Source organism: Lingula anatina, chromosome 1 (assembly GCF_051362555.1).
Source record: "Lingula anatina isolate TDL-2025a chromosome 1, LinAna3.0, whole genome shotgun sequence".
NCBI classification, from domain to species: Eukaryota; Metazoa; Brachiopoda; class Lingulata; order Lingulida; family Lingulidae; genus Lingula; species Lingula anatina.
In genome coordinates, this window is record NC_141767.1 from 6,075,051 (window position 1) to 6,095,640 (window position 20,590).

Genomic DNA, 20,590 nt, shown 5'->3' on the forward strand with positions numbered 1-20,590 from the left:
TCAAATACACTTAACAGTTGCAGTTCCTAATCAAAAATTACTAGCAGCAATAAAAATCAAGTCCAATTTCCATTGCCAACAGGTTCGACAGCTTGAGGTGCAGGTAGAGGACGAGTATGAAGAAAAGCAAAAAGCTTTACGAGAAAAGAGAGAGCTGGAAAGGCAGTTGCAGGAGGTGGCAGAGAAAGCACCCAAAAGAGACAAAGGTAGGCCAAATAGACGCTTAAGTTGTCACAGAATATATGATTGGATGCACTTAGCTGTCATGGAAAATGTGATTGGCCGTAATAGATGAATAAGATTTGCCTTGGATAATTTGGTTCAAGTAAATTAGGAAAAAAGCCTCTGTCATTGTTAGTTTTAGATTTACTGTCAGTGACATCCCTGGCCTGCTGTTTAGTGATGCATCTTAAAAGTTAATTTGGTAAATTTTAAGATAAAAATTCCGATTGCACCCATAAATAATGCACTCATGCCTGAGATAAACTGCAATCCGTGAATATTTTGTCTTCAGAAACTGAAAAGAGATTAAGGAAAGGTCTTAAAAAGACAAAGGCTCTGCTAAAGGATGCTCAGACTATGTTAGAGAAGAGCAAAGAAGGGGCTGCCTCAAAAGCCTCAGTTAAACAACTCAGGGATAAGGTAAGCACCTCAAAAGCTTCAATTAAACAACTCAGGGATAAGGTAAGCACCTCAAAAGCCTCAGTTAAACAACTCAGGGATAAGGTAAGCACCTCAAAAGCCTCAAAAGATGAGTGCAAGAAACAACCCAGCACTTGTGTTAACTATAACATTACACTCCTGTTCAAGACTGTCATATGAATTATTGAAACTTTTTTAAGAACAGTGGACAGTGGAGTCTATTTACTTACATACATTACACGCTTATTTATGACCTGAATAAGTGCATAAGCTATCTATGTGAAGTACTGAGGTCTTTATATGTGATTATTAATTTAAATGGTGTATCATTTATTTTTTCCATTTTTATTAAAAATGGCTTAAGGTACATTTGTTTATGTACTTAAGTCATTCCCACACATTATTGTACATATCTGGTTTTCTGTATTGTTTTAGCTGGAGGATGCAGAATTTGCCACATCAGCAGCTATCAAAGCCAGGAAAGGTATTGAGCTGGAACAGCAGGACCTCCAACAGCAGTTAGAGGACATGACCAGAAATAAGTCAGATGTAAGAATATGATTATTGAGAAAATTATTTCATTATCTCTGAATGCAGTTCATGTAAAACAAATGTTTTTATGAAGAGATTTGAGAAATTGTAAGGCGGTACCTCTTGTATTTCTACAGCATCATATATTTCTTGATAAGAGTATCATTCAAGTTTTGTATATTTGATTGCCAGTGTGACACATGCAGTTGCATTTGATACATTAATTTTGTCAAATTGGTGACAGTGTTATTTCTATTTATTTGATAATTATATTTTCTCAGTCACTACACTCAATATTTATTTGCTCAAATCTATATTGACAGCTGGTATAATAAAGGAGTTTGTAACCACTTGTTTGTAGGTATTAATTATGTTCTTAATTCCTGGTTTTCCCAGGCAGAAGACAGGTGCCTTTCACTCTCCAGAGACAAGACTGAGCTACAAACTCAGCTAGAAGACTTGGAAGAAGAAATGAATGAGTTGATGAGGAAATACAAAAATGTAGTACAGCAGGTAAATTAAGTTAACATGTGACTGATGTAATTATACAGGGTGATAACTACTATAGACTTTTTTCAGTAGGGCTTGAAATAAAAATGTTTGCCTGTGCGTGCATGTGTGTATGGGTCCGTTTTTGTGCTCGGCTTGTATTGTCTGTCATAGAATTAATAATATATATAAGGTAACTTGGTTTTGACAGATGCAATGTTTCATATTAGTATGAACATATCTGGAGTCATTAAATTAGTTTCATGTTAATTATAACTCAAAATTCTCATTTTATTTTCAGCAATCGGTTGACCAAATAAATCTTACAGAACAATCTACGCGGTTAGAGGAATTGCAGCAAGAAAGAGAAATGCTAAGAGAACAGGTAACTGTGTTATATGCTGCAGATGTATGTCTGTGTTAATCTAACCTGGTCAAAACTGGAGTGAGGATTTGGTTTTGTGCATGTTTCTTGTATTAGAAGTAAAGTATGAGAAACATTGAAAGTGTCTAGTCATTTCTCTATGAGCAAGTATATTCCTTTACTTACTAAGTGTTTTCCGTTGTTTCAGAATTCCTTATTACAAAGCAAAGTAGAATACTTAGAAACAAACTATGTAGATAAACAAGTGGTGATCCGTCTGGAGTCCAAATGCAGAGAACTGGAATCCAGACTTGACCTGGAGCTGGCTACAAGGCAAAGACTAGAGGTCAGTGGGAAAGATTTCAAATTCAGTATTCCTATGGAATAATCTGTGATGTAACTAGATAATATAGAATTGTCAGTTTAAGAATGGTGTCTTATTTTTTTTCCAACAGCTCTTTGGGCAGGTAATGGTGGTGAATTCTGAATTAATACAGATTAAAACAGTTTGCTTATTTAATTCTAGCAGGAGTTAAAATTTGTGCGTTTCATCTGTATTTTTAAAATGTCAAAAATACAAATATTTTTTCACCACAGGCAAGCACAACTAAGTTGAAAGCCGATGTAGAAAAACTTACCACAGAAAAAGACAACCTTCAGGCCAAGGAGCAGGCAGCCCAAGAGAACGCTAAGAGAAGTCAGCGGCAGCTCAGAGATCTGCGGGAGGAGTTTGGAGACGTGCAGAAACGAGAGTTGGAAGCTAGTCAGAAGAAAACCGAATTAGTAAGTAATGTGGTGGTGGTTGTGAATACATGGAAGAAAAATCTGAAATTGGTTTGGTTTCTTATTTACTCGGTGGTTTGAGCTTATGATTTTACCGAAGACATTTCCATGAGGATTCTGAAGAATTTATGTATTGATTTACTTTGAATGATTTTACAGGAAGTGAAAGTTGAAAACTTAGAAGCAGACAGTGAGCAGCACCAATCTGATCTGAAACTTGCCTTCAAGAGGATAGCAGACCTGCAGGCCGCCATAGAAGATGAAATAGACAGTGACAGTGATATCTCAGACAGGTAAGAAACTGATATATATATGTACCAGGTGAGGAAGACACTACTGTTGAATGTTTTAAGTAATATGGCAAGTGAATAACGTACTACAGTTGTGTCTTGTGTCCTGTGAGTTGTATAAAAGTTGTTAATGCTTTGTCTGTTTAGTCTGTTGATATTGAAAAAGCTTTGTGGGGTATGGTTTCAGTTTCATGAAAAGGGTAAAAAATTTAATTTAATGATCAAGCTAAGTTGATATTTTTCAATGAAAAGATTATTTCACATTTTAGTGATGGAGAAGACGATGGTGAAGACTCGGATTCCTCCATAGACATTGACACATTCTTGGTGAACCACCGCCATCAGCCCCTGAACCGGAGCGGGAGTGGTAGTATAAGCAGCTTGGAGTACACGCCCTCTCATAGGCTGTCTGCGGGCACAGACGGCTCGGATGTAGATGGACACAGTAGGTATGGCCGTGAGTTTTACCAGTTTTAGATGTGCACTGCACCTTGACTGCACTTTGATTTGCTGTGACTCCTCAGCATGCACATCTCAACTGTAGAACTGCAGTGGTCTCTTTGGCTTCTTGGTTTGTAAGTAGACTTCACTGTGTACGCCAGTCTGGGCAGTGGTGACTGTATATAGGGTTTTGTGTTTAGAAAACTAAAATTGGGCCATGTCTGTTTTTGGAAAGGGGGAAGGGAGGGGTGTAGTTAGCCTTTTATGGTTAAATCAAATAATTTAGTATTATGGAAGATCTCTTGGTTAGGAAAAAAGTGTGGAAGCTGAGGGTTTTTTAGAACATTTTAAAGGTCCATGAAAGAAAACAGTCACTTGCCTCACAGGGTTGACGCACACAGATATCTTTTCTCCTATATTAACTGATATAGATACGCTCATGTTTTTATTATTCTTCTAAAATGTATAGGTTGGGACTTATTTATTTACAATCTCCATGCTTTTTATAAAGAACTTTTAAGTGAAATTGCTTATTTTAAAAAGAGACTTCAATCACTATTTTCCTGTAGATATTCTCAGTGTTGTTTAATCTTACTATTTTTATTAATAATATTATTATAAGGAATTTTCCCTTTCATCTTGAGCTATTCATGACTAAGTGGTCCTATGGGGTTAAGTTTTTCATCAACTAGTGGGCATATTAAAGTGGTTGTAGGTAAAAATCCAAAAAACCACTAAATAAAATTTTAATTATGTTAATAATTGACCGTAGCTATTATTATGTCCATAATATTTGATCAGTTAAATTTTTTTTAAATTTTCCAATATGGTTATTTTCAAATTTCTCCCAAATGTGAACCACTTTTGATGGAATGGCTCTTTTACACTTATAACTTTTATTTTTCCATTTAGGCTCTTGAAATCATTTGTTTGACCTGTTTCTTTTTTGTTTAAATAATTATCCAGCCTTTTTAACCAGTATGCCCCTTTACTTGTAGAAATGCTTTTTAACTCTTTAAGAATTTTTTTCTGAAAAAAATATTAATTTATTTGAATATTCAGATTTATTTATTTCAACAAATATCATCTGTCCAATGATAACTTTCCCGCTTACATTTTCAGTTACTTAATTTAATTTAATAATAATAATACTTTTTATTAATTTATATTTGAATTTTATTTACCATATAGCATGATGAGTTTGATTTTTGGATCTTATTAGTTGTGTGACATCCAAGTATTGAAGCATGAAGATTAAAAATGCCCTGAAGTTTTTGTCATGTGTTTATTTTTGAATATCTAAGAAAGGGTGCTTAGAAATTATTTTTTAACCACAAATGAACAGGCTCCGAGTAGTTCATTAATTTATATAAATACATGATTAAGATATAAAGAATATGATTAATATCTTATCCTTCCCTATTTCAGACTTGTAGGTCCAAAATGGCTGGAAAGATGAACACTTACCTGACAAACATATATGTTTATATGTGATGTGTTTATGTATAATTTTCCACCTTAGGTTCCCCCGTACCAGACACATAGGCTCAAGACTTAGCAGTGAAGAGCCTTCCATAGTCGAGGGAGCAGATGAAGTTGACCACGGCACAAATGGGGACAGTCAGGACAAAATGGCGGCAATACACAATGGCACAGATGGCGCCACAGACTCTCCTAAAATGACTAAAGTTTATGAACAAGGGCATTTTTTGTGATATGACATGTCATAGGGAGGGTGATGCCAGTATTCAGAAACAAGTGATATTTATTGGATAGTGTCACATAGTTTGAGAAGATACTTTTTTCTGAAAGGTTGATTGGATCTGATACTGCTCTGAGCGCTTGTCTGTTAAAGGTTCATGCCATGAATGGTCTTTCTTCTCAGTATAAAAAAGAAAGTAGGCCCGTCAGTGGAGCCTTAATGTGACAAATGGGTTGCTATTTGTTGCCCTTGCTGAGATTCCCCTGGTCATAGGTGGAACACAGTTGATGTGACACATTCAACAATAAAAATGTGTTTTATTTAAAATGCAGTTCCCTTCAATACTGCTTTGTTGATCAGCAACATTAATTTTTATTTTATACTTATTGTTAATGGTTTAAGAAGTTGGGTTGATATTTTCATCAGTAGCAGTTTAACTCAGGCTTTGTCTAATTCTGTCATAAGATAAAGGTGGTGTAATAAAATTATTATTATTATATGATTGCTAATAAATTGCTCTTTAAACAAGTCATTACATACATGTATAAGGTTTATTTAATGATACTTAAAAATTACAATGTAGAATTTGTAAATTATTGTCCTTCTAATGTAACCTTGCCTTGGCTGTTACAACTGTTTCAGTTTGTTAAAGGTGCTTTTGCTCCAAACATTGAATTTAATTCTCATAACACATAATTGCATATTAAGTTAAATTGTTCCTAGAGGGAATTATAATGGAAATCTACCATTCCCTGTTGGATACTCTGTGATCGTACAACTCACTTTTCATGTGTTGCTCTAAAATAGGCTGCATTAACAATTTAGTGTTTGGAACATCTAGGAGTAGATAATAGGCAGGGTGTACAACGTGAGCCTTGGCAGCTTCCATGTTCATTCTTGTTGCCAACATTGCGCTTTGAAGATGTGGAGGACTATCTCCCACACCTTTAGGTCTAGGTTATCTAGGTTTATAGCATCTTCTTCATGCCAATATGTAGATGAACAGGTACAGGGTAGTTTACATATGAACTATAAAACTAGTGTCATGGCACTGGAGTAACGAGTAACTGTAGTTACCGTGTGCTTGCTTATTTTTGTTATCATATATTTATGTGAAATTATGTATTTCTTGTTGATGATGAATTCTAGCCAAAGGCATGATGTGTACAGTCTTGGCATATTTTACATTAAACTCAATGTGATAAACTACAAAAAAGGCGTTTTTTTCTACCTAAAGTAAGAATCGAGACTGTAATTTAATCTGAAGACTTAAATCTTATTTCAAAAACAAAACCAACATTGAAGTGAACATTATAATTTTTATTCCATCTTCAGTACTGGATGTCAATGTTGAAAAATAAATATGTAAAAGTTATGGCTAATACTTCTAAAAGTGGGGATCTTGATTCTGTTACGACATCTATTACTAAGCTGTATATGGAAGGATATAGGAAATACAATGTTATCAAACTTTGTATAATTTATGGTTCAGATTTAATGACACAAATATAACTCAACACTTACTAGATGTAAATGGCATCCATTTCAATTTATCAACCTTCAAAACAAATACTGCTGTAAAATTGTTGAGCAAAATCATCATATTGGCCAAGATTGCTTCACTATTTCACTCAAGTTCCACAATCTTTAACTGAAAAACCAGTCAATTGACAATTTAAAAAAATTCTTTTAATTTCAATTACACCAGAAAATCAACCAGAGGCTCTAATTTTAAACCCAACTCCACTACAGAAATTCTGTAATTGTTTCTCTGTAATTTATAAATTTAATGCTGTTGTAATCTATGTCTTCCTTGGAGGCAAATCTGAGCAAGCATTTGCCCCAGATCACTTTCTATGTAGCATCATGCAAGTGTAAAGAGTTCAAATGAGCACATTATGACACAAAGGTTAGCAGTAAAAACCTTACATAAACCAAGAGTGGTGGTATGGTGAAGCATTCACAATGAAAATCCCTCTAGGAAGACGATATGCACATGCATAACCACTGGAACCCATTCCAAAAAACTCTAAAAAATGGGTCTGATTTTTAGATCAACATTTTCTCCCACTTCATAATATACCTGCAGTAGTTCACTCAAACAGTTTCAAGTTCTTGTATGGAACAGATCCCTGACCTGGCTTATAGATAGTTAAGAAATTAGCCAAAAAAATCTACATCTTCACATTCTCATAGCTAGTTGAGGAATTAGCCAACAGAATCACATGCATGTGCCTTTTTCATTGTTTAACTAATCTTTGACAAGCTCATCTAATGATCAACTAGAGGATTTTTTAAAATCTGTCCACAAAGTGTAGTTCTATGTTGGTGATAACCAGAAATGTAACCTTTACTATTAAATGATGACGGAAGCCATCTATACTGTAGTTCTATGTTGGTAACCAGAAATATAACCTATAGTATCAAAAGATGGCAGAGGCCTTCTATATTTTCAGCACGTGCCAATTCCCAGCTACAGATTATCACATAGCATATCTACTGCCTACGTGTAATGCTGGTGCCATTCTGACTTCACATTTCTGAGTTACTTGTAATTTAATTTCAGGAAACATAACTTGGTGAGCTTATTCAATCAAATCTGCAATAAGCAAAGATGGGAAGCTGGTTTTTGTATTTTGTGTAGCACTGATGAGGTGACGAGAATAACTTAATTAAAATCACCACTGCACAGTGTCATTGCTTACCAAATAGCTGTCACGAAGCAATATACAACAGATCACTACAGACTGAACATCATGAAACTAAAGTTTGTATATTTTGTTCATTATTTCTGTCCCTTTTAAATAAAACTAGGAGATTCTGTTTATTTTACTAGCACCAGCTGGCAATAGCTGACTCTTTTAATCTGGTGCAATCTCTTCAAAAAAAAAAAAACCTTTCGCTTAAGACATATAATATCGGCATTTCATTTAAAATATTTTAAAAAATCATTGCTCTAAAAAATTTAAACTGCTGTTGCCATGACAACTGAATGAGAAATCTTAAAACAAAATGTATGCAAAAAGGCTTTGTATAAATTGGTGGGTTCCATAAAACACAGGACCAGTACCCTTAAGGGTGAACCCCTCAAGAGTTCCACTGTGCACAGTTTATAACTACTGTAATGCAGTATTACTAGTAACGCAGTAGAAGAGGGCAGTCAATCTGAAGGTAAGTCGGCACCGACACGAACTTGTCGACTATGAAGCAATTCAAGCACCTCTTCTAGTCTGTTTTCTGGCACCTGTAATATGGGTTAAATGGGCTGTTGATGACTGCAGGTTATTTTGATAACATATAACATTACAAAACAATCCATCCTCATAGGTTATAAGGTCCAGTAAAATTAAAATGAAAAAATATGCAAGAAATTAAAGAACTTCTGGAATAAAAATTAGGCATAAACCCAATGAAGAAATACAAAATATGACATCATTGTGCACATAACAATTAAATCCTTTTTCACTTTTCCCTCTAAAAAAAGCTGATTTACCTACCAGCATTTGATCTGAATAGTAAGTACTAATATAATATTCTGAGATATTTGCATCAGCTATAGGTTCTGACATCTGTGCTGCTATTCCACATTCATCTGCAAATAAATAACATCAGAATAACATGGACAGGGGCTATGCTGCCTCACACATGTATTAAATATTAAAGCGGGCAGTATATTAATGTGAAATATTCTTATTACAAGAGGTAATATTCTGCTTTGTTTGTGAAGTGTTGGTTAAAGGGAAGGTAAAGCACCCTATCTCAACAAAACATACTTCTACTTACCAAATCCCAAACCTTCTGGTATATCACCTATTTTGACCATTCTCCAAAACTCATTATTAATAAACAATGTATTAGGTGGAAATCTGAAAATAGAATGTTAAAAAAGCTGTAAAAGTCAGTCTTAAAACCCATCAAATAAAAGTATTTCTTTACAAAACAAGAAGATTCCATTTTATGCATCAGTATCTAAAATACAACAACAACAAAGATAAATGATTAAAATTACCTTTTCACAATTCTACTTAAAACTTTTTGTTGGATAAGTAAAATAATCCCAATTTCCCCCTGAAATCAATATCCGCTGACACAGCTCTTTGTAGGCGGTTTCTTTCCTTTTCATTATGAATACTGGGAAATCATTGGAGGCAATTTCCTGTTGACTTATTTATGACCACAAAGTGACTTTCAGCTGATAGATAACTTACACTTAGTATAATTACTATGAATTGGAAGGGCAGTGCAACCTGTATTGAACAAGACTTGAAATTAACATGGCACTAAAATGAAAGGAGTTAAACTTTGGCATGTATAGGGTTATTTAGAAATAATATTGTCTGAATCATTAGTTAATTTTTCCTCAAACGTAAAATGTTGGATAGGGGCATCCTCTTTTTCTGATCGGCCTGTTGTTAATTAGCAATTCTACTAACCTTTGTAAAGTTTGTTCATCCAAAACTATGGACACATCTTTTTCAACCAGAGAGAAGGAGAAAAACTTTTCCTGGTCTTCAATAAGATCATTACAGCTGAAAGAGCAAAATCATCAGGCATAACACCAAGGTGCTTGCTAAATGAAAAACCATCAATGTTCTTATTACAAGTTGCTACAAACAAAAATCAATGTGAGAGCCTTTAACGCTTTCATGATTTTTCTCAAAAAAAGACCAGAAAGAATCGATAATATGCAGACATCGGAGTTTTAATCCATTTCACCAGATTCAAGTTTTCCAATAACGAAAAGGAATTCTACAAAATGAATGATTTCTGCTTGTAATAAATATAGTGAACCAACCTCTCAGAGTAAAACATATTCTGTATGAGAGCCACTCCAACTGTATGCAAACTATCAGGATTGATACTTGTGAGCAAAAATCTATTCTTTGGTGTCTTGAATTTGTGGATGATAAGTCGATCTGTAGGAAAAAGATAAAGACTTCCTATCAAATAGAAAAAAAAATCTTTTTTGAAAGAAAATTTTCCTTGAAGGGAACATATAGGGTAAGACATAAAAAAAGTCAATATATTTTGCCTAATATTAATTTAATGCTCAGTGTAATAGTCATTTTTTACAGATAAAATTTGTTTTAATTTCATCAAATGTTGTCATGTGTATGGTAATAAAATTTTCTGATAATTGTTGTGTATATAGGCAGAATTACCTTTGGCCACATGTTCATGATTACTGACTTGTTCTGGTTTCTCTACAAGAACATGTTCTCCATCTACCTGTTTAAATATCTGGACTTTACTGGACATAATTTCTATGACCCTGTCTATGTCTTTTTCTTTGACCTAAATAAAGCAAAATAAAAAGAGTAAATGGTTACAAATAAAACATTAGTTTTCACTGGCGTGAAACACTCTGCTTAGCCACAAATAAGACTCAAGCATTTTTGCAAGCAAGCAGATGAATTGTAAAAAAAAAGGATTTCTTTTCTTGACATTAGCCCGGCAACTGTCTACCTGTTTTTGGACTCTTATTTCAACTAAAGATTGCTATTTTTCAGATTTTCATTACTAAACAATGTGAAACATGAAGAGCTCGTCTCAGTTAAAAATGAGTTTGGACTAGCTATATCAAAATCCTAGCTGAACCCTGACAGCAACAGAAAAAAACTTACTGATATCACTTTACATTTAAAGTCAGGATATAAACACTGACCAAAAGGTTGTTCTAAACAAACTTATCATCTATTCATTTCAGTCAAAGAGAGTATACTTCAAAAGTTATTTTAAATCTTGGATTCTCATGTATATTTTGTAATTCAATTTTGAACAATCACAAAATTGAATCTATTCTGATACAAAAATTGCCTCCTTTAGTTTTTCTAAATTCAATGTTCTGTTTGCAAATAATAGAGTTGAGACAGACACAGAGTATACATCATATAAATCAGGCTTTTCAATTCCACAATGGGGACAAACTATAAAATTCTAAATTATATTTACACCTTTTTTCACACACTGAATGTCTCACCTAGCACACTTACAGCTGTCCCTTCCTGCACTACTCACTATGCTTTATAGAAACACACATATAATATTCACATATCCTGTTAAGTGCCACCTTTACAGAATTCTCAAAATCTAAAAGTCAATGCAAATCCCATTCATTGTTATCAACAGCGAAGAAAAAAAATTCTGACCCCGCTTTCCATCAGTAAAGAACTTTCAGACCATCTAATTGCTTTCTTTGTAAACATTCCAATAACATCATAACCCATTTAAAGCCAAGCTACACATTTAACATGCAGCATGCAAACAAATGACACCGTTCAATATAAAAAACCCTGTTATCAAACTCAAACATTGTGACATCACCAATTATAAATAACATATCTGATCGATATGCAGATATAATGGAGGTAAAAATAACCCACACAAAGCAAACATACCAAAATAAAGTCTGACTGATATGTAGACAGACAGTAGATAGGGACACTGCCATCAGCCAATGGGACGATGAGAGATTTGGCAATGTTGGTGATGCCCATGGTAACCATTGAGGTTCCTGGCCCAAATGACACAGTCAACGCCAACCACACATTGCCGTCTGTCTCGATGTGCTCTCTACTGCTTGACAAACCTACAAGTAGTAATCACCATTAGTTACACAGCAAATTGGAAACACAGATATGAAAAAAATAGTGTACCATTTTCAATTTCTTAATACAACAGTCTCTTAAAGTTTATAAAGATTATTACACATCTATTTTTTAATCTATTACAGGTATTTCGTTAGTCACTGACAGACAGTAAATTCAGAAATAGATTAAGAAATTTTGTGTTTTTGTTGCTAGAATGTTATTCATTCAATTCAAGAACAAGTGGTATCTTAAACCTTTCAAAAGCGTTGAAAAACTCTACACAAAAGCTAATTTCTTTAACATAACTTTACATCAAAAAGTTTTGAAAAGTAACCTAAATAGAATACAACCTGCTTCACATCTAACAATAGAAAATGATGACTCATGGACTTGCAAAAAATAACTGATTAACTGCAGATGGTTTGTGTTAAAAACTTTGCATGTTGCTAATGAGAGTGATAATGGCTGCTGGCATGTAATGAAACAAGGTGTGCTTCATGGTGACTGAAGGAGTATATTTATGTAATAAAATTGAATTTACTCTGATATCCAGCATCATCTACCACCAGAGTGAAGTCATCACAGGTCTCAGTGAAACTAAAAAACTGGCAGCTGAAAAAAAAAAAAAAGAGAACATATATATTGTGTATGCAGGTCTGGCTAGAAAACAAACAATGTGATTTATCAACAGTACAATGACAGGTACACTGGAACATTTCACAGTCCATATACTGGACAATAAACCATAACTCAGGCACTGGGCGCATTCAAGACTGTTTCAACATATAATGATTTAGTTTAAACTTGATGAGGACGACATTTCATGGCACTGACCCCAGTCAAACAGTTAACTGCTCAGCTCAAAAACCTGTTCTTGTGTTTTACTAAGGGATAACATAGTTCCCTAGCATGACAGACAGTTACTTGCAATCAAACCATCATCATCCCCGAGTTGATCTACAATTGGCTTTACAGAACAGTGCTGAATCAGAACACAAGAGAGCCACCTCAGCTCTCAAATTGTCAAAGACACTCACAGCTGTTTGATCTGAAGTGACAAATTACAACAGTCCTATAAAAACAAGATGCAAGATTGCTTTTAACCTTGATGAAATGTGTTTCTCTTTGAAGTCTCACTCACCAAAAAACACCTGTTGCTCTTATGATGTACTAGAAAAGTACCCATCCAAAGGACAAGTAGGGCTCTGAGATAGTTTGGGCAATGAAATTGTAGAACACACAGTTTTGAAGGGTTTTAAGTACACGCATTGTAGAAAAATGCATTGGTTTTTACAGTATTACAAAAAAATAGTACCTTGAATTTTACATTTACAATACCGCTTTGTTCACAACATTGCAGGTGGAAGAATTGGTAGAGTAGATTTTCAATCTATCTTTATCGCCAACACACGACAGTGCAACATACAGCCTGTCGTGCAGCAAAAAGTTCTCATCCGTTTTCTGGTTATACCCTCCCACTTTCATTCAGAGTGGAAAATAACTTTTATGGAAATAATTTGAATGATGTCATTAATTCACTTTTCCACATTTATTATATGGCACACACATATTTGTTCTTTAAGTGTATATAAAGATAGTTTAAAGCACAAAATGTCAAACTTTTGGAGGTAAATTTTGAAAAATGCTCCAAATCCTCAGGGCACCCTCCCCCTCCCAAAAAAAGAGCTACTTTTCATTGAAAAATACAGTCTCATCAGATAAAGCTGACTAAATTTTTTTGTAAAACAGGGTTTCTAATTTAACTATATAGAAAGTCTTTGTCATATCTGAATAATACATCAGAATTTCAGATTTTTTTTTTTAAAGAAAATAAAGGCCTTTGCATTTGTATGAACAACCTCCGTGTTTCTCTTTAGGGTGCCGCCATATTGGATATTTCACAGGCTGCATTTATGTGACTGGCAAAATACAATGTTCTATTTTAAACAGCTTCGAAATCTAAGTAGACTGTCAGACAGTCATACAACAATGTGTCAGTTTAGTCCTTCCGCCAGCCAAATGTGCAGGTGCTCAACAAAATATCATCAGAATGTGACGAAATCACCCTGAGCTTCAGAGCTTGAAACAAACCTCTAAACTATAGCATAATCCTTGCCATTTCAAGCAACCACTCTACATTATATACCCCTGTTGTTTCAAGTAACAAGAAACGGCAAGGGTATGCTATAGTGTATAGGTTGCTTTCAACTGATCTCTGAAGTTCAGGGTGCGTGAAGTAGACTACGTTACACCACGGCACCTACTATATATGCCCTCCATGCTTCAGAACTAAAAATAGTTGATATGCTTAATTTCTTTCAAAAAAATTTTTTGACAGGGGGGAGGAGGCCGGATGACTGTAAATACTTTTTTACACTTTGTTTCTTTTTCCAAAATTTTGAGGAAATGTACAATTATAAAATAAGGCTGGAAGTAAAGGTTGAGCTCTACTATGTTCCAAGTTCTAATCTATATTCATACATCACTATTCATTTGTCTTGAATGCCTATATATAGTAAATTATCAACAAATAAATTATGGGCCATAATGGTTCATAAATTATGATGTCTTGACCAAAATCCAGATTACATATCATAATACCTTGGCACAGAAGAGGAAAAGAACTCATTTTTTTGCAAGCACCTCCTTTAAAATAAAGTTGCTCCATTAATATAAACCATCTTGGGGAAACTCAGAAAAAACATCTTGCATTATCTCTGCACTTGGGGAGCTCAGCACTAAGTACATAAGATGCTGGTAAGCACAAAATCAATTGTTATTCTGAAGGATGCAAACATATCATGCCCAGCCTATGTACTGAGAGCTTAACTACCAAGGGTCCACTTAGGTTAAATCTCTCCTGGCTACAGATAATAGATAAGTAAATGTAACCAGAGAAATGTCTATCAATACGCTGGTTTCAGTTTCACCTCCAGCTATCAGCAGGGGTCTAGAGACACATACTGGGCTAGAGGGGTCTCTGAAGATGTACTCCACTGAAGTGAGTTATATATAATCAACATGATGAATGCAGTCTGCAACAGTTCTCTCTGCAGGCATTCTCTCAAAGAAAATGTTGATTCCAGAATGAGGTATTTTTTTCTAACCCTGTATTTAGAAACATACTATTGAAACCTATATATTTCAGATGAATATGAAAAAAACATGCATATCAAAAAGATTAAGAGGCATGTAATCCACCAAAACACTTACTGGCAAAAACAATTTTCATGTGACCATATCAGCACGCATGATAAATCATAACAAGATGAGCATTATCTTTTAAAATTTAATGGAGTTAAAAAAAGAATACTCACCCAGTGAAGTTGAGCAGGGATAATTTAATAAGAGAGTGGGTGAATGCAGGTATTGATCGCTTGGCTATGGAACAAATGTGAAGTTTGTGATCCAACACAGTAAGTTCCATAATATGATCTGAAATCAGAGAGAAAATGACATTTCTTAATGACTTGTACAGATGTCGCCTGAAGTGAGCTTCGTATCAGGCTTCAGTGGTACCCTGAGATCATTTTAATCCTTTATGAAGACCTTGGAGTGCACTGGAATCTTTTTTTAAACATAGATTTACACATGATCATGGTTCTACAAGACCTTTCAACAGAGACTCAACATTTCTTCTTAAATTCCCAATGCTTCTTGGACTCATAAATGTGGATTATCATAAATCTACTTATCCTTAATGATAACCCTTTGTTTGCATGAGGAGACCACCTGCTTTGAAAATCAACCCAATAAACAGCAACTTACAGCATCTTTTTCAAATGTGGCTTGAAATAATATTAATAAACAAAAACAGTATACCTGGAGTATCAGAAAAAACGTCAAACACAGAAATATTTAAAGAAACTGAATCTTAGCTCCAGAAAATACATATATATGAACTTTCTATCAGATCACTCTGTCTGATTACTAGTAAGCAGTCTGCAACTCTATATGCTGTGCATGACTGTGCAGAAATGTTAAATAAATCAGTCTCACACTTTCTGCAATACAAAATCTAAATCAATAGCTTTATTTAAGTAGAGTTATGTGATTTGAACTGACAAATCAATAGCACAATGCAACAAGGACTGTTGCCTTGAATATTGCTTTAATGTTTCATCAATTAACGTAACCACAATGAGGTCTAACATACAGTGAAAGGTCTTCACTTGGCCTCTTTCCAATGACTACCCAAACTCAGTATAAATTCACTCATTTTTCTTAAATTAAAAATTTTAACAATCATGGAAAACGCATGCACGCACACATACACATACAAACAGCCTCTCTTCACCCATTTCCAATTAAATACCTCATGCAGAGTAGTAGGCTTCACATTAACAAAATGAACGGCCCATTTCATGTCACAGACTTGCTGCTTGACATACGAAACAATCTGCACCTTGGCAATGAATTTATTTTCAAACATTTGACAATTTTCATCAACCACAGCCAATTATAAATTCACAAACGACATTGAACACCTTTCTTTCTAACCAAGCCATGACACAACTTCAATCTATTATTTCCATGGGTGGACAACAGTTTGTATGGATATCATTTAGAACTGCAGACTATGGAGCTTTCCTGTTTGTAAAGTGAACTCTTGACACACATTAATTTTACACTGCCGCTCACTGGAGACATTTCCCCACTTCCTCAGCCCACTCGGCTTTGTTGACGGATCACTTTGTTATTCAATGTCTATTTGGACAACAGACAAAACACCTCTTTCTACTTTTATCTTTTTTTTTCTATTCAAAGTGAATTGGATCAGCAATACCACTCCCCCTCCAACTACCAAATTTGCATGTTACGATGCCATCTGAACAATTAATAATATAAAAAACTTGAAAAGCACTGCAGGCTCAGAGCTCTGTCAAGGCACCCCAATTCTCAATGAATCATAAAGTAATTAAAAGTTCAACACCAAACTCCACTACATTCTAAGTAAGGCCATTTCTAACCTATCTTGAAATTTTACTATAATCCACCCACATTTTCTTTTGTTAGGTTGTAAATAATAGACCAACAAAAGCTGAAAACATAATTTACTATGCTTGATAAAAATAATAATAAATCAACATTAATATTCGTCACAGTCACAGAAACAAATTCCAACTTTTGATTTCCATATCTTGCATCATAGGTAAATCAGAAAAATATCAGAGCTACCAATGTTATAGCTTACAGCACTGAAAATCTAGGTGCCTTTCTTTTTAGTTAAGAATATGTTGAAGTAACTTGTTGTGTTACAACAATATAATTTCAGTAAGTATAGTTTGATAGTTTTTATTGACATACCCTTCCAAACCCCTATGTCTTAACAGATTCACCCAATTCAGTGATAAAAATTAATTTTTCTCTTATCAATTTCTCTTTTCTGAATTAAAATAAAATAATAATTAGGTTGATGTGCAACAATATTAAAAATCAACCTACTTATATAGCAGCACACATAAGACTGCAAATACTTCTGAGCTATTTCTTGCTGAACATCAGGATTAGAAAAGACCACTTGTTCTGTTAGCAACAAAATAATTTTCATATTCATCAGCATACAGATGCCTGGATTTTCACTTGCCTTGTCACAAGTGTAGTAAAGGGCATATCTCAGTAGTAGCATTAATAAGTTAAAATAAAGAGTGGCTTCAGGGTATTATCTTTTTCTATGTCCTCCATATCAAATTTACAACTGTCATAGACAAATGTGACACCTTTCTAATAGGAAAATGACAAGACTCACCATTTCCAAAACGGGAAGAAAAGCTTAAGGCACAATGTGGTCTGATAAAGCATGTTTCAAAATCAGGTTGAGGAAAGGAAAGACTTCCTCCACTTCCCCTACTTGACATCATGATCTGATCAGTAATGGCGAAATGGAAAGGTATGAAATACAATGAGAACTTGATTACATTCAGGTGGACTGTGAATGCTTTGCTATATACCCATTTTTATCTCAATGGGTAAAACAGCTGCTTTAACCCTTGCACCAAAAATATTGCCCAATTGAGAAAGAGAGAGAGAAAGAGAGAGAGAGATTGCCATGGTCTTTTTCATTCTACTGATGTTACATTATCAGCAGAGTTTTTCATGTATTCTAAAAGAAAAAGAAAAAGAATACCGTTTAACACATTGAATAAGAATCATTTTCTACCAAAAGCACATGAAATAAAAAATTGCATATAGATATGATACATACCAACATTTCTTAACATCATTTTGCAATGGACTTTCCAAATGTTACATTTTTTTTTGAAAGTTTTTTTTATTGTTTTGACAAGATCTCCACTGATGTCAAATGTTTCACAAAGAAAATAATTTTAAGAAAATAATTAATCAACAAGCATTTCAGTCTATTCATATTGGTATTTTTCAAATCAATAAAAATTAAACAAAAACCTGTTGCTGAATAAACTGTTAACAGTTGAGATTAATTTCTCTTATAGCATTAAAGAGTCAAACTGGACATGTGGAATATATTGTTTTTTACCACCCTGGTGTTGGGTTAAATTGTTTAAGTGGCCCGCTGGAGTTGGTCCTATAGATAGAGGCAGCCCCTATAGGTGATCTATGCCTTTAGTGACCAGTCCAGGTACAAAGTATGCATACCTGATATAGGAGCCCACATGGCACCCCTGGATATCTGCACTCATTGTGGAAGTACACCTCTCTGCAAATAACTATTGACCAACTAACTTTATTGCATTTAATTCATCAACTTACACTGTGGTCAGACTTCTGCATCTGACCGACCCTTCACAATGCCTAGCTGGTCAGTAAAACAATAAAGACCTGGGCAGCTGATGTAAATGAACTGTCCAGTCAGTTATGCAACTGGCCCAGGAATTTGATTTATACTTCAATTGAGCTGAAATATTAGGGTACATAGACAGAACTCATGACAATTGCTAGGGTCTATAACCCCTCAACAGATCTATGTCAGATGTTACATAAAACTTTGCCTGCTTTCTTTTACTGAGAGTTTAATGTTATGTATATCAAAGGTAAAGAAACCACAGGTGAAAGACCTCGGTATATATAAAGTAATGGAGACATCCTCATACCATTTAGTACGTGTTGGGTTGAGATCACAGCACTTTTTTTGTTTGTTTGTTTGTTATAAACACATCATTTCACTAGTTGTTAACAACAAAAAGTAAATACGTAAAAAAATACATAACAACAGATCTAAATAACCTTTACCTCTTGGCAGAGAAATTTATATGAATTTTACCTATCTACTGTGAGTATTAAATACAATTTTCTATTTAAAACACCCATGTCTTGCAGCCCATGCACACTGGGACTTAAACAAGCATAAGGTCAGGGCCTAAGAGAACCTGTGGCAGAAACTGCTCATTTAAAAAAGCAAAAAGAAGTAGAAGATAACATCTACAACATATAAACCCCCTTGGCTTAAAAAATAACAATTCACTTAATCAGATGCAGTAATCTAAAAGTCTGATCTGCAGAATATTCACAATATACACTACTTTACAATTGCACCAGTTTTAAGTTACTACTCTTGTGAATACTATTTCTGAAATAGTATCAGTGATTTTCTTCTGCTGAATAAAACAACTTAGTTTGAATGATGTTACAGAGACAGATTACAAATAAAATGGATGGTGAAAAAATGTTGATCAAATCTACAGGATTTTCAAATGAACCATTAAAAACTCATATACAATAAATATACTCATATACATTAAAAACTCAGGTACAATCTGTGAATAAAGGATTTGCTTAGTGAATGCAGAATTTAAAATGTAGAATATTTTGACTTGGGCACAAAAAATAAACCAAGTTTACCATCACTGCAGATAATATTCAGCTTGCCTCATCTTCTAAGAATTTTAAACCAAAAGACAATAAACTACCTCTATCTACACCTGGAACAGCATGGTATTAACAATGTTATCTGAAAGACATGGTCTTAATATTCTACTGGTACCTCTAGCACACCTATTTAAATTTAAATACAATTCCAACACATCTGCTAATATAGAAAAAGCTTTAATAGAAGAACTAGAGGCTGAGCATTCAGACTTAGTGGCATGCTGTTGCTACGTTGACCCCCCTCCAAGCTGAAGACTTTCTTATTCAATCAGGCATATTTGCCAGGAGTCAGGTTTGAGCTTTCTATGATAAACAACACGCTAAAATACATATAGCACAATAATAAGCCACATTATAAAACAAACAAAAACACCTGCTCAGGTATTTGACCTGTATCATGTAACTGACTAGTCAACATGGTTTCATTTTAAGTTAGTCAAAAGCAAGCCCAGGCATATTTAATTAGTTTTATCATCAAATTTATCACTGTGTTGACTCTATCATTCTTCGTTCATTTGTCAGCATTAAAAATAAATTCTTTATTTTCCCAAAAAAACAATTCAACTTACATTTTGAAGATTCTTTCTGTCAAAGTCGCCCGATTTTTTCCTCCGCTAGCAGGCCGGCTGACTGACAATCAGTCGCGCTATGGAGTCGGTTTACCAACACAATCAGCTGTTTTCCGCTGGATGCTGAATCAGCTAACTCATGAATAGAATGTATCAAACACTCCTTATCTTCCACGAAAAAAGAATTCAACTAGCCCTTGGTCGATATACCCGATCAATGCAAAGGAACGCTACGCTGATAAGCTACCCCAAACACCAACTTTCACGATTAGAGTAACCTATTTGTGACTGTTCTAAGCATTTTGTTTCGAGCTCTTCTGCACGAATAATGGGTCAAGGTTCTT

At 34.4% G+C, this 20,590-nt stretch overlaps 2 protein-coding genes across 8 annotated transcripts in view; one reads left to right on the forward strand and one right to left on the reverse strand.

The window, feature by feature from the left end:
• Nucleotides 1–6,458, forward strand: part of LOC106155907 (unconventional myosin-XVIIIa) — a 58,796-nt gene extending 52,338 nt beyond the window's left edge. For 3 of the 4 annotated variants that reach the window (XM_087000792.1, XM_087000793.1, XM_087000795.1), the window contains 10 exons: nucleotides 83–206; nucleotides 515–642; nucleotides 1,078–1,191; nucleotides 1,570–1,686; nucleotides 1,964–2,047; nucleotides 2,235–2,372; nucleotides 2,624–2,809; nucleotides 2,969–3,102; nucleotides 3,369–3,548; nucleotides 5,063–6,458. In XM_087000792.1, coding sequence (XP_086856918.1) covers nucleotides 83–206; nucleotides 515–642; nucleotides 1,078–1,191; nucleotides 1,570–1,686; nucleotides 1,964–2,047; nucleotides 2,235–2,372; nucleotides 2,624–2,809; nucleotides 2,969–3,102; nucleotides 3,369–3,548; nucleotides 5,063–5,255 — 1,398 coding nt within the window. In that variant the 3' untranslated portion in view covers nucleotides 5,256–6,458. The remainder of the gene's footprint in view (nucleotides 1–82; nucleotides 207–514; nucleotides 643–1,077; nucleotides 1,192–1,569; nucleotides 1,687–1,963; nucleotides 2,048–2,234; nucleotides 2,373–2,623; nucleotides 2,810–2,968; nucleotides 3,103–3,368; nucleotides 3,549–5,062) is intronic. The other variant, XM_087000794.1, reaches the window with a different exon arrangement.
• Nucleotides 6,459–6,541: 83 nt separating this feature from the next.
• On the reverse strand, nucleotides 6,542–20,581 carry LOC106155898 (cytosolic arginine sensor for mTORC1 subunit 2). 4 transcript variants are annotated; one of them, XM_087000800.1, is made up of 10 exons: nucleotides 20,247–20,581; nucleotides 15,150–15,267; nucleotides 12,374–12,444; nucleotides 11,641–11,831; nucleotides 10,405–10,537; nucleotides 10,038–10,182; nucleotides 9,676–9,771; nucleotides 9,026–9,108; nucleotides 8,740–8,834; nucleotides 6,542–8,486 (listed from the first exon to the last, which is right to left on the reverse strand). In XM_087000800.1, the coding sequence occupies exons 2-10, from the start codon at nucleotides 15,257–15,259 to the stop codon at nucleotides 8,403–8,405; spliced, it is 1,008 nt and encodes a 335-aa protein (XP_086856926.1). In that variant the 5' UTR covers nucleotides 15,260–15,267; nucleotides 20,247–20,581; the 3' UTR covers nucleotides 6,542–8,402. The 4 variants fall into 4 exon arrangements, with proteins under 4 accessions (XP_086856926.1, XP_086856925.1, XP_086856923.1 ...); XM_087000799.1 differs by lacking the exon at nucleotides 20,247–20,581 and adding an exon at nucleotides 18,448–18,466; XM_087000797.1 differs by lacking the exon at nucleotides 20,247–20,581 and adding an exon at nucleotides 17,582–17,726.
• Between the last annotated feature and the right edge of the window lie 9 nt (nucleotides 20,582–20,590).

Bases quoted from the DNA above. Each gene is read 5' to 3' on its own strand.
- LOC106155898 (XM_087000797.1), bottom strand. From the start codon at position 17,693: ATGATGTCAAGTAGGGGAAGTGGAGGAAGTCTTTCCTTTCCTCAACCT. The intron at 11,832-12,373 runs GTAAATTCAATT...TACTACTTGTAG, and splicing joins AGATGATGCTGGATATCAGA to GTTTGTCAAGCAGTAGAGAG. The intron at 9,772-10,037 runs GTTGGTTCACTA...TTGCTCTTTCAG, and splicing joins AATATGTTTTACTCTGAGAG to CTGTAATGATCTTATTGAAG.